This window comes from Pecten maximus, chromosome 11 (assembly GCF_902652985.1).
Source record: "Pecten maximus chromosome 11, xPecMax1.1, whole genome shotgun sequence".
In the NCBI taxonomy this organism is placed as follows: domain Eukaryota; kingdom Metazoa; phylum Mollusca; class Bivalvia; order Pectinida; family Pectinidae; genus Pecten; species Pecten maximus.
Genome location: NC_047025.1, coordinates 14,879,836 through 14,893,749, shown reverse-complemented (window position 1 = coordinate 14,893,749; position 13,914 = coordinate 14,879,836). Strand labels below are relative to the sequence as shown.

Genomic DNA, 13,914 nt, shown 5'->3' with positions numbered 1-13,914 from the left:
GTAATAATGTTTCTTTTTTGTGAACAGCTTTCCTTACCTGGTTGCAGTCGGGCACTGGCAGGTTGTGACCCCTCTGTTGGACTCGGACATTGATCTTTTCTATCTGGACAGTGTCCTTGCTCTGGAAGCAGTGACCAACGGAACAGTTGGAGGAGTTGTCTCGGTCACGTCTATGTCCACGTCGGAGACAGTAATCCGGACCACTGATCATTCCCACCTGTAGCCCTCGACTGGAAGGAATCGGGTAAAAAATTAATGTGTAATGTAGCATATCAGAGTATTTCTCCTAACAAGAAATAGTGTGTAGACTGTTGACCCTATGAACGATGTTAAATTAAGGTTATTTTCATTTTCAAATTTTATTTTTCACATATTTTTCATTTCAGTAATACACAATTCAACAGTCAATATAAAAGGGGTTACATGTGAGCCAATTCCTTGGCACAACTCTGGGCCGAGGAGAACCTATATTTTAAGTTTGAGAAACATTTTTCCATGCAGTGGCTCTCAAAAAATAGCAATAACAAAGATAAGCAGGCTTAAATGATCAACAATGTTTTGTACTCCTATCATTTGCTAGTCTGTTTATCATGTAGATAGCACCAGCTTACAGTGCACTATTACTGAATAAGGATTTACCTTGCTGCAAAAATGTTAGCTCAAGACACCAGTTTCATGATTATTTTTTAAATAATATGAAACTCCTCAACCTCAACTTCAATTTTTTTCAAAAATGCTTCCTGTAGATGACTTATACTAAGTTATTTCCTAAAGTAAAAATATGTTTGATGCACCAAAAGTCAATGAAAATTGAGATTTAATGAATTATCCAGAGACAGGAACCAAGACAGCGATTGAGCAGACTTATCTCTGGTCTGATGTCATACCTGAGCATACGACAGCGATGTTCGGACAGACGTTTACCAGCAGCATCCACATCCTTCACGTCTTTACTGCTCCACAATCTCTCCGCCACGGCAGACGCTCGAGGCCTACAACATCCCGAGACAAGACATCACTTATGGCACTGCTTAAGCATTCGACATAATGAGAGTAACAGAATATTTCACCCTCATGGGAGTATAGAACAGGGGGATCTCAACCCCGGGGAAGATTCTTAAGTTGCCAATCACAAGGGTCGACAAGTGTTTGGAAACTGAATAATCTTACCCTGAAGGTTGAGATCCTCCTGTCTCACTCCCAAGGGGTGAATGACTATAATTATCTTATCCTTGTAATCAAATATTGACGTTACGTCAATGCAAGACAACCTCGAAAATAGTGAATATCCCTGTCCAAAGAAAGAGTAAATGTGTGTCCTCTTTTTACCGTATTGACAGAAACTTCAATGTCATATATATTATATAATTAAAACTAATTATTAGATAAATCCTGTCATCTACAGACATCCCTGTAGAATCCTTTATCTATAAGCCTGGACCTCTATAAAATATCATTCTATTTCCCATTTTCTCATATAAGTTATTGAAGACATTGAGGCAGCTGATGATATCTTACCACAGTGTTGTCATCAGGTTTTCATTATCCACATATTCTGCCCACATGCAGGCCTCGCCTCCTAGGACTTTCTTTTCATCAATCTGGTAGCCTGCAATGATAAAAACAAAATAGCCTGGTGAAATATGGCTTTATGGTAACCAAATATTGGAATAAATCTAAATAAACCTTTTTAACAAAACTAAATTATTCTTTTAAATTACAATTTTTTATACTTATTATAAATCAAACAAGATATTCAGATTTTTTTTCTAAATTCAATAATTTACATTTTTAAAATTGATTTAGGCAAATCTAGTTTAATTCATTCTATTAACTTTTATTTGAGACTGATGTTAATGCATTGATATGATGAGTCCGAGTTTGGTGACATGGACTTTTCAGTAATATTTCATAACCATATCAGATATGACCTCTGTAAGAAACTTACTATAAAAATACATTACAATTAAGTGGAAATTTCAGATTGATCATCAATCAATTAACTCTGGTTGAGGTTATAAGAGTCATGATTACAGTTTGAAAACTTACCGATATACAGTATTTATTCTCTATAGTAAGCCCAGAGAATCTGATATACAAACTTACCCATACTGGTGTCGGCAGGGTCACAGACAAACTTACCCATACTGGTGTCGGCGGGGTCACAGACAAACTTACCCATACTGGTGTCGGCGGGGTCACAGACAAACTTACCCATACTGGTGTCGGCGGGGTCACAGACAAACTTACCCATACTGGTGTCGGCGGGGTCACAGACAAACTTACCCATACTGGTGTCGGCAGGGTCACAGACAAACTTACCCATACTGGTGTCAGCAGGGTCACAGACAAACTTACCCATACTAGTATCGGCGGGGTCACAGACAAACTTACCCATACTGGTGTCGGCGGGGTCACAGTTGTAGTACTTTGGCCACTTGACACCGTACTCGATCAGGTCGAGATACCAACAGGTAGAATACAGTGTGTTGTATCCCATATCTATGGCACGTTGAACGTCCCCCATGTCTCCCTGCCAAATCTGGATGATCGTATCGTTGGGCAGCTGTTGTAGACAAAAACAACAAGTATATACTAATAATTAGGTCATATGTTAAATTATAGACATAAAAAGATGTTTCTGGTTTAGAAAAAAAAATAACATGCTTTATTGATCAGTGTTAGATGATGAGAAATATAGGCAATTAAGACAACACTTGTCTGAGTACCCTGGTATATATACAATTCTAATGTTGAAAACTGGTCATAATATATATAATCTTCATATCACACAAACAATGTTGGGTTAATAGTACTACGAGTACAACTCTATTTTTTCTGACATCTTCAGAAGAAAACATGCAGAGATGACAGAACAATTTTAACGCATGACTATAGGACTTGTGTGAATATAGAATTCCTTTTGGTAGTTTCAGAGAGTTTCAGTTCAGAGTTAGTAGTTTTTTAGAGAAAAGTTCACAGAAAAAGAATAATCAAAACCAGTAGGACACTACAGTTTTATTTTGTAGGGAATTTACTCCAAGAGGTGAATAACTTGTTGATGAATTTACCTGCACATTATTGTTCATAATCTCTTGCCACATGACAAATCTCACTCCATTCTTTCTTCGGCGACCAATTTCCTTCAGATCTTGTGTAAGTCTGAAGAAAGAAAAGTATTTTATATAAAAAAAAAGAAATACTAATGTCTTAGTCATATTGTAGGTTTTTTTTTTTTTTTTGCTTTGTTTTTGTTTAATGTCCTATTAACAGCCAGGGTGATTTAAGGACATGCCAGGTTTTGAAGGTGGAGGAATTGGAAAGCCGGAGTACCTGGAGAAAAACCACCGGCCTACGGTCAGTACCTGGCAACTGCCCCACATAGGTTTCGAACTTGCAACCCAGAGGTGGAGGGCTAGTGTTAAAGTGTCGGGACATATTGTAGAAATGTCAGTTAAATTACAATGGATTAAAACAAGAGGCCCAATGGGCCTGCATTGCTCACCTGGATTTCACTTGTTTGATGATTCTCTGTTTTTATTTTAATCCTAAGAACTGATTCTAGGCCTCTCAGTTAATCAGAAGGCCTTTAATTGTTTTGACAGGTTCAACCACTGTGACCTTGAATTCAGATTATGGCATTTCTTTATGCAAACTTTGTTGGCTCCCTCCAAGGAACCTACCAACCAAATAAGATTCTAGGCCTTTTGACTTGTGAGAAGCAATCGCTTGATGTTTGAACATATTTGACTCCTATGACCTTGAATATCATTCAAGGTCATTTCTGTTTGCCAATTTTGAGGGGTTCCATCCCAGAAACCTATCGACCAAATATAAGAACTCTGGGTCTCTTGGTTACTGAGAGAAATTTGTTTAACAGGAAAAGTTGATGATGCACCAGTGGACAACAGTCGTCACACACCACAGCATAAGCTCAAGCAAAAAAATTAAATACATGTATTAGGCACATGACACAATTCCCCTCGGGGGCCAACACAAACTTGTTCTCACACTTCACTAATATACATGTATGATTTTATGGATGAACAAACTGAAAACAATATCTTTTTTGTGACTTTGTCAGACAGCCAGACATTCATTCCAAATGTGACTCACTATAAATAAGTTATAAAGAGGACAGATATTGGTACATATAGTCAAGTTTGTGTCAAGAGTCAAATTTAGTCTTAATTCTTTTTAACATGTTCTGCATATACAGGTCAGAATTAAGCACCTTTTTTCGTAGAATTCAAGGACCTTGCGGATATCATAACTGTACATGTATGGGTCAACATTCTGAAGGTTGATAGGTTCATCTGGTTTTCCATCCAGTTTGTTTAACAGCTGAAGGACTTCAGGATTAGATGACCTAATGTTGAAAGGAAGAAAACATTTCAATGTAATATCTAATCCAGTGTTACTATACTGAATAAAATATTAGCAAATGTCAAAATTTTGTAGCTCAACAAACCCCAAAAAGTAAGGCAACATTGTCTTACAACAAAATTATACATAATATTCAATTTTCAAAATCAACTTTCAAGCACATTATTTGTTAGAGAATTTAATTTTCAATTTTCAGATTTTTTGAATTAAATTTTTTTGAACAGAATTTAGAACTCATCTCAAACTTTCAATTTCTGTTTCCTGAAAGAGACTACCATTATTGATTTGCTTCTCAAATTGGAAATTTTTGAAATGATTGAAAGTATTTCTCTTTCAGTTTTTTTGCCCTTACCAGCAGGTCATGGGAACTTCATCCCCTCCCAAATGAATGTACTCATCCTTGAAGACATGGAGGACCTCATTGAAAAGGTTTTTCAGGAAACGGTACGTCTCATTCTTGCTTGGGTCGAGGGGTCCCAGGTAGCCTGTGACTGGATGGGTTCCCTGGTAACATTGGGTGAGAAGGTCTGGTCGACTTAGGCCCCAGGAATATGTATGTCCTGTAAAGTACAGAAAATAGAACTTTAAAATCAGCATTTAAAATGATGGCAGTATTGGGTGCTGTCAGCTTGACATTTTTTCTTTATGCATGGTATTTTTTCTCCTAAGGTATAGGCTGGCTGTATCACCAGGTATAGGCTGGCTGAATTACCAGGTATGGGCTGGCTGTATCACCAGGTATAGGCTGGCTGTATCACCAGGTATAGGCTGGCTTAATTACCAGGTATAGGCTGGCTGAATTACCAGGTACAGGCTGGCTTAATTACCAGGTATGGGCTGGCTGAATTACCAGGTATGTAAGGCTGGCTGTATCACCAGGTATGGGCTGGCTGTATCACTAGGTATATAAGGCTGGCTGAATTACCAGGTATAGGCTGGCTGTATCACCAGGTATAGGCTGGCTGTATCACCAGGTATGGGCTGGCTGAATTACCAGGTATGGGCTGGCTGAATTACCAGGTATATAAGGCTAGCTTAATTACCAGGTATAGGCTGGCTGTATTACCAGGTATATAAGACTGGCTTAATTACCAGTTATTGGCTGGCTGAATTACCAGGTATGGGCTGGCTGTATCACCAGGTATGGGCTGGCTGAATTACCAGGTATAGGCTGGCTGTATCACCAGGTATGGGCTGGCTGAATTACCAGGTATAGGCTGGCTTAATTACCAGGTATGGGCTGGCTGAATTACTAGGTATGTAAGGCTGGCTGAATTACTAGGTATGTAAGGCTGGCTGTATCACCAGGTATGGGCTGGCTGTATCACTAGGTATATAAGGCTGGCTGAATTACCAGGTATAGGCTGGCTGTATCACCAGGTATGGGCTGGCTGAATTACCAGGTATAGGCTGGCTTAATTACCAGGTATGGGCTGGCTGAATTACCAGGTATATAAGGCTTGCTTAATTACCAGGTATAGGCCGGCTGAATTACCAGGTATGTGCTGGCTGAATTGCCAGGTATAGGCTGGCTGAATTACCAGGTATGGGCTGGCTGAATTACCAGGTATGGGCTGGCTGAATTACCAGGTATAGGCTGGCTGAATTACCAGGTATAGGCCGGCTGTATCACCAGGTATGGGCTGGCTGAATTACCAGGTATGTGCTGGCTGAATTGCCAGGTATAGGCTGGCTGAATTACCAGGTATGGGCTGGCTGTATAACCAGGTATGGGCTGGCTGAATTACCAGGTATGGGCTGGCTGTATCACCAGGTATATAAGGCTGGCTGAATTACCAGGTATGGGCTGGCTGTATCACCAGGTATGGGCTGGCTGTATTACCAGGTATGGGCTGGCTGAATTACCAGGTATGGGCTGGCTGTATCACCAGGTATGGGCTGGCTGAATTACCAGGTATAGGCTGGCTGAATTACCAGGTATGGGCTGGCTGAATTACCAGGTATAGGCTGGCTTAATTACCAGGTATAGGCTGGCTGAATTACCAGGTATGGGCTGGCTGTATCACCAGGTATATAAGGCTGGCTTAATTACCAGGTATAGGTTGGCTGTATCACCAGGTATTGGTTGGCTGAATTACCAGGTATGGGCTGGCTGAATTACCAGGTATGGGCTGGCTGAATTACCAGGTATGGGCTGGCTGAATTACCAGGTATGGGCTGGCTGTATCACCAGATATGGGCTGGCTGAATTACCAGGTATGGGCTGGCTGTATAACCAGGTATGGGCTGGCTGAATTACCAGGTATGGGCTGGCTGTATCACCAGGTATATAAGGCTGGCTGTATTACCGGGTATGGGCTGGCTGAATTACCAGGTATGGGCTGGCTGTATCACCAGGTATGGGCTGGCTGAATTACCAGGTATGGGCTGGCTGTATCACCAGGTATGGGCTGGCTGAATTACCAGGTATAGGCTGGCTGAATTACCAGGTATGGGCTGGCTGAATTACCAGGTATAGGCTGGCTTAATTACCAGGTATAGGCTGGCTGAATTACCAGGTATGGGCTGGCTGTATCACCAGGTATATAAGGCTGGCTTAATTACCAGGTATAGGTTGGCTGTATCACCAGGTATTGGTTGGCTGAATTACCAGGTATGGGCTGGCTGAATTACCAGGTATGGGCTGGCTGAATTACCAGGTATGGGCTGGCTGAATTACCAGGTATGGGCTGGCTGTATCACCAGATATGGGCTGGCTGAATTACCAGGTATAGGCTGGCTGTATCACCAGGTATGGGCTGGCTGAATTACCAGGTATAGGCTTATTGCTGTAATTCATAGTAACGAAACTTTGAGTAACCCTAATGGTACTGAATTCAGACCTGTAAATCAAAGCGCAATAAAACAATGAATTTTATACTAATTTATTGGTAAATTTAATTACTGTAAAACCTACTTAATTTGGTGTCCTAAAATTTTATCACATATAATCAATTACTTAAAACAGATTAGTGTCATGATGAATTAGTACTACCACACTTTAAACTGTTTACCATAGAAAACAATCACTCAGCAGAATGCTTCCAGTGTGAAAATCGATAAAATATGATTAATGCTCAAAACATGAACATTTATAAAGCTTATAAGCTGTTTCATCTTATATTCATTTTGCACTCATTGTCAGGTGTATTGAATCAAACACAAATCCATTTCATTTCCATGCAGATTTTGGAGAATGTCACAGGCACAAAGATACATCTCGGATCAAGTCAACTGATTCAGCCTATACACTGGCATCCGTAAGTTTATATAAACTTTACAGAAAATATTTTGGAATTCAGTAAATCTGTAATAATTATTGTAAATTTTGTCTGATAACTTATCATGATATACTTTTATAATTCGCTAATAATTCATATGGATATTAAAGATCTACAAATCATCAAAATGCAATATTTTTGCAATATGTCTTTTTAGAAGAATCGTTAAATAGAGTGTGTATTTTCCTCCTTTTTTTTAAGGGATCATTCGTAGAGTGTAAAGTTATGGTACATCTTGAAAATTGTGGGGTTTTTGGGGGCATTTTTGTAATATCTTTAAAAATTGGTCCCTGACCCTTCACTCGGACCCATCGGGGTGGTGTATTATTTTCATAAGAATTTGTCACTGTCATCGACCAAAGGTAAAGTTTCTGATGCAATCATAATATTTCAACCAGTTAAAAGAGTATAAATTTTTTTTTTTATGGTGGCAGTGTATTTAAAATTCAATTTTAGTATAATAACAAATTCATAACATTTACAGCAAAGGAGTTTACACATTTGGGTTTCAGCCAGTATGTTGAAAACTTCACACCCCACCCCCCCCCCCTCCATTTCAGTTTCTATCCCGAAACATAGAAACAGATATTGACAAGTATGATATTGACGAGGGTTATTCAAAGCTCCATCCCTACAAATGCAGCATGATGTATATTGATTTAGATGGAACAATAAATGCGGTTCTGTCAGCCCTTTCCTACACATTGTCATAATGATGCAAAATCTTCTGCGAACATGCTGCAATTTTATTGATCAGTATAAGGAAAGCTTAGGAAATAAAATAACAAACGAGAACAGGAAGTGTAGTTCCATAATATCTTCCATCTTAAATTGAATTAACAAACATTCACAATTCAATGTCAACTGCAAAATTCTCTAAAATACATATGTTTCAAAACTAAAAAACTGTGTTAAAAATCATTTCAAAATAATGAAAACTATTCTCATTGGGGAAGACAAAGGAAGCAGATCCAACTGCTTCTGCATTTTCCTCCACAATTTAAGAAAAAAATGGCATATATGAGAAAACAGCATACTAAGTCACAGCTAGGTATTTCAAATGAAGCTTATGTATATAAGCTAAGTTTAAACTGACAAATCATAAGTCTATGTTTATTAATTCATATATTAATAAACCTTGATCTTTATAATTATCAAGAAGTACTTGTGAGGCATATTGACTTATTCAGAGTGATACAATATAGATAGGCCCAAGTAGGGCCAGTTTGTTTACGGTTATGATATACAGTATCGGGGCCGGGCAGGCCTAGGTCAATAAGTGATTTGATTGGTCAACAGAATTTGGCAGCATCTTTTGTTTTAGTGGGGAATGGCTAACGCAGCGTTTTAATCAGCAATTTATAACCACTCATCTACAACATCTACGAATTTAAATCATGGATATTTCTTACGGTACAAGACTTCAGCATTTGAGATTCTCTCTATTTGAGAAGTTTGCCGACTGTGGATTGTTTTAATAGCAGTTGCTGAAACCACTTTTGTTCGGACCCTTTCCCCCCCCGAAAACCGAGACGATGGCATCGACAAGGCAGGACAATACTTCATCCAGCAAACGCAGGAACCGATCTAATAATACGCCTTGGGACTCTAACAACCCAAAAAATTGGACTATCCAAAGACTAAAAAGTGAACTGGAAAATTTAGGAATTCACGGCTCATTCATGGGTATGACCAAAACGGCATTACGCAATCTCTACTTGGACAATGTGAATAGAGGAACCCAATCAACGAACTATGAAATATTACCTCGTGTGAATAATGCTTCCGAGGAAGATCTTGGTAATAATGAGACTGACGATTTACCGTCAAGTAGTGCTTCACAACATAATTCTAATGTGACCGAGGAACTACGTGCAGAAGCGGACCAAATCGCACAGTCATCCCAGTCAGGTAGTGATCAGTCGGCCCGCGCAACATCCCCGCCTGGTGGCGATAGCAGCAGCACAACGCGTAGGGATATTTCCAATATGGCGGCGCCCATGACAGATGTGCAAAATTTACAAAAAACGGTCATCGAGCTGCAACAAACTGTGATTTCGATGATGAATGGCAGGAATACAAACCGTGAAATCACCAGTGGACATGCTTCCTCAGGATTTACATTATCTACAGCTATGGCGGCGATGAGGAACAATGAATGCGATAGCAACAGGATCTCTGCCACGTCAATGAATCCAGGTGGGTACAGTCTACCTCGTTCAAAATATGGCGTACCCGCCGAATGTATTCCACATGTCGATGTCGTATCGGAGAACACACAAAGGAAGATATGGGAAGGTAGAGATATCAATCTAGCTAGCCTGTTAATTCCCCGTTTTGAGACGTGTCGGAATGCCGGTGACGATTTCGGGGGGTTACATGGTATTAGTATAAACATAAATCAGAATGAAGATCGGGATCCACGCCTGAATAAAGCTTTGAGCATAGCAGAGTTCATTACTGCGTTTGGAAAATACAAAAGAGTACTGTGTACAAAATTCCCGGACCGCAGACCAGAATTAGACACATACGAGGCTAACATTATAGAAATTTCGAATATTTATGGCCCTCGTTTCTACGATTACCATTGCCAATTTTCTGCAAGGGCAGCAGCAGCATTGAGGGATAACAACATTAAAGTAGATTGGGCAGTGAAAGACAATGGCCTACTGAATATGGTTATTGGTAATACCAAAGCCAATACTTGCAATTTGTGTGGGTTGACTACTCATTCAACACCCTTCTGTCCACAACAGCGTAACAAATCGTGGAATAACAACAAACAGCAACAAGGGCGAAAGGATGTGGATAAGCATGGCCGTCCTAAAATCAAAGTCAATGGCCAAGAAGTTTGTAACAATTTCAACAACGGTAAATGCACACGGGGAGACAATTGTTTCTTTGCACACGTGTGTTCCAATTGTCAAGCCAACAACCATGGAGCTAATGCGTGTAAGAAAAACAAACAACAATGACAAACGGTTATGCCTGACAGGCCCTCTACACCTTTAAACATTGAGAGGTTAGCCGAAGAATTACAGAACCATCCCGACAGGCATTTCGTGGACTATTTAATAGAAGGACTTAAGCAAGGTTTTGATACAAAGGTGTCAACTACCTCTCTTCCCACTAAGGAATGTAAGAACTTACAATCTGCCAACAATAATGCTACCATAGTAGATACTCTTATTTCCTCCGAGTTAGAGAAAGGGTTTTTATGTGGACCATTCCAACGACTTCCATTCGAGCATTACAGAGTCAGCCCCATTGGAGTTGCTATTGGGAAATACTCAAAGAAACCTCGATTGATCGTGGATCTATCTTCCCCTCATGAAGATACTGATCATCCATCCATCAATGAACTTATCGACAAAGAACAATGTTCATTAAGCTATGTTAAGATAGACGATGCGGTTAATATAATTCAATCATTAGGAAGAAATACTACAATGTGTAAAACTGATATATCAGACGCGTTCAAACTGATACCTATTCATCCTAGTCAGTGGCATTTATTTTGTGTTCAGTGGAAGGGAAGCTATTATTTTTATAACAAGCTAGCATTCGGGTGCAGATCAAGCCCTAAGATTTTTGACACCCTATCAGAAGCCGTGTGTTGGATAGCACAGCACAATTACGGAATTTCCCACATCATGCATTTGTTAGACGATTTCATCACTTTCGATGGCCCAGGCGTATGTGGGGAACGCAACATGGCTCTACTTTACCTGATTTTCAACAGATTAAATATTCCTATGGCCAAACACAAAACTTGTGGACCAGAAACTGTCATAGAGTATTTGGGTATTATTTTGGATTCTATCAATATGGAGGCACGGTTACCAGTGGACAAATTGGTAAGAATTACAGAATTCTTGACTGACTTCCTAAGTAAGTCATCGTGTACCAAGAGGGAGATGCTACAATTGCTTGGTCACCTCAACTTTGCAAGTAGAGTCGTGATACCCGGTAGAGCATTCGTTTCCCACCTGATTCGATGTTCTACCACAGTTAAACACCTTCATCATTATATCAGGATAAACAATGATTGTAGAGAGGATATTAGAATGTGGAGGCAATTCTTACTACATTGGAATGGTGTGTCTATGTTCTATAATACGCGAGTTATAACTTCTGATGACTTGCGTCTGTTCACAGATGCATCAGGTACTCGTGGATTTGGCGGTATATTTCAACAAGAGTGGTTCGCTGAACCGTGGCCTACAAGTCTACGTGAATCAGTGTCGCAAGTAGATGAATTATCTATCGCGTTTAAGGAACTTTATCCGATTGTGGTAGCAGCATTATTGTGGGGTCACAAATGGGTTGGCCAGCGTATCGTATTTATGTGTGATAACTCTGCTACAGTGGCTATTCTTCAGAAAGGCCGCTCCAAATCAGCTCACATTATGCCACTTATGAGAAGACTAACTTTGTGTGCTGCCACTCATAATTTCTGCATATTATCTAAACATGTCCCAGGTAGACACAATGTGATTGCTGATTCTCTGTCTCGATTACAGTTGCAGAAATTTCGACACCTGGTTCCAACAGCCTGCAAGTACCCACGCACAGTTCCAGCTCCAGCACACATCTTGTGGAGCTCCAGCCTGTAATTAAGGAGTTGTGGGATTCCGCGATAGCTCCCAGCACCAGATCGACGTATCAGACAGGTTTCAACTTGTTTATTAGATTCCTTCTAATGACAGGTGTTATAGTGTGTGCAAGTGCAGTTAAAGACATTCGTGTGACAGAAGACTTGTTGATTTATTTTGCCGCGAATTGCTTCACTAATAACTTATCTTACAGTACAGTTAAACTATATATTTGTGGCATTCGTTTCATGTGTCTTCAACAGAACATTAGTTATCCAGTCGGAACAGACTTGCCTCGTCTTTTTTCCATCATGAATGGTATCAAAAGATCACAAGCTAAGCCTGTCAAACCACGTTACCCTGTTACATTTACGATTTTGAAACAAGTTTGTGACTTCTTGAGGAAGAACAATGGGAATTTCAACGATTTGTTATTGGAAACGGTGTGTACAGTTGCATTTTTTGGTTTCCTTAGATGTGGGGAGTTCACTGTAAATAACAATTTTGACTCTACTATTCATTTGTGCATGAAAGACTTAAACATTTTACAAGATTGTGTGGTGTTGACACTGAAGTCGTCAAAAACTGACCCCTTCAGGAAAGGTATAGCCATTAAATTGTTCAAAATTGATCATGATATTTGCCCACATAAGGTGTGTAGCAAGTATGTCGCAGCAAGACTCATCATTTGTCATGGTCCGTCTTCAACAGATCCTTTGTTTGTGACTCGAGATGGCAATGCTTTATCACGTTATACCTTTATTAATATGTTTAAGCACACTCTAAAATGTGTAGGTATTGACCCAACAAATTATAATGGGCATTCATTCAGGATTGGCGCAGCTACTTCTGCGGCTGCTGTCAACATAGAAGATCATATGATCAAAGTTTTAGGAAGATGGTCATCTGATGCCTACTGCAGATACATCAGAACGCCACAGGATGCCATTAGGCAAGCTCAGAAATCTATGGTATTGGCTAAAGGTAATGTTAATTAGGGTATAGCTTAACAATATATAGCTTATACCCCTAATTTACCTATAACATTTACTAATATTTTTGGGGCACTCAGTTCAATTCAGTATCATTTAACTGAGTCTTGGACTCTCATTCAAAATTTTAATAGATTCAATTTTTCTTTTCATCCCCAAAAAATTATACTTGAGAAATCTTTACATTATATTGCAAGTATTATATTGTTATCATACTATTCCTACTGCTTTTTGCTGATGTATCATCCGAGGTACATAGGTGGAGAATTAGGAATTCATTTACAAATTAAGTTACATATTAATTATTACTTAAATCTTATTCGGAAGTATGTACATGCGTGTAGCTCAGCAAGCTACAACGAATGAGATTTAGGTATATTGTTTTCAACCTGCTCAAAGTCAGTTTTTTCGGAACTCACCATTCCTTATTCGGACCTGTAGCTCAGCAAGCTTCACCGAGATGAGGAATAGTATAAACGGGATGAATTATATTATCTTACTGCTGTATGACTGATTCCGCATCCAGACCTGGTAGCTCAGCAAGCTACCCTGTGATGGGGAATTCGGCTCAATCCTAGTTAAGTTCAGATGTGGTCCTCTTCTGCATTCATATACTCATCAGTATAATCTAGCCAAGTACTGTTCATCCTCTCATATTGT

The 13,914-nt window shown here is 39.5% G+C and overlaps 1 protein-coding gene across 2 annotated transcripts in view; it reads right to left on the bottom strand.

The window, feature by feature from the left end:
• Positions 1-13,914, bottom strand: part of LOC117338139 — a 120,262-nt gene that overhangs the window by 8,856 nt on the left and 97,492 nt on the right. For both annotated transcript variants that reach the window (XM_033899356.1, XM_033899357.1), the window contains 7 exons: positions 4,739-4,946; positions 4,235-4,369; positions 3,072-3,162; positions 2,395-2,566; positions 1,519-1,609; positions 888-992; positions 38-230 (listed from right to left, as the gene is read on the bottom strand). In XM_033899356.1, the coding sequence (XP_033755247.1) occupies positions 38-230; positions 888-992; positions 1,519-1,609; positions 2,395-2,566; positions 3,072-3,162; positions 4,235-4,369; positions 4,739-4,946 (995 nt within the window). The remainder of the gene's footprint in view (positions 1-37; positions 231-887; positions 993-1,518; positions 1,610-2,394; positions 2,567-3,071; positions 3,163-4,234; positions 4,370-4,738; positions 4,947-13,914) is intronic.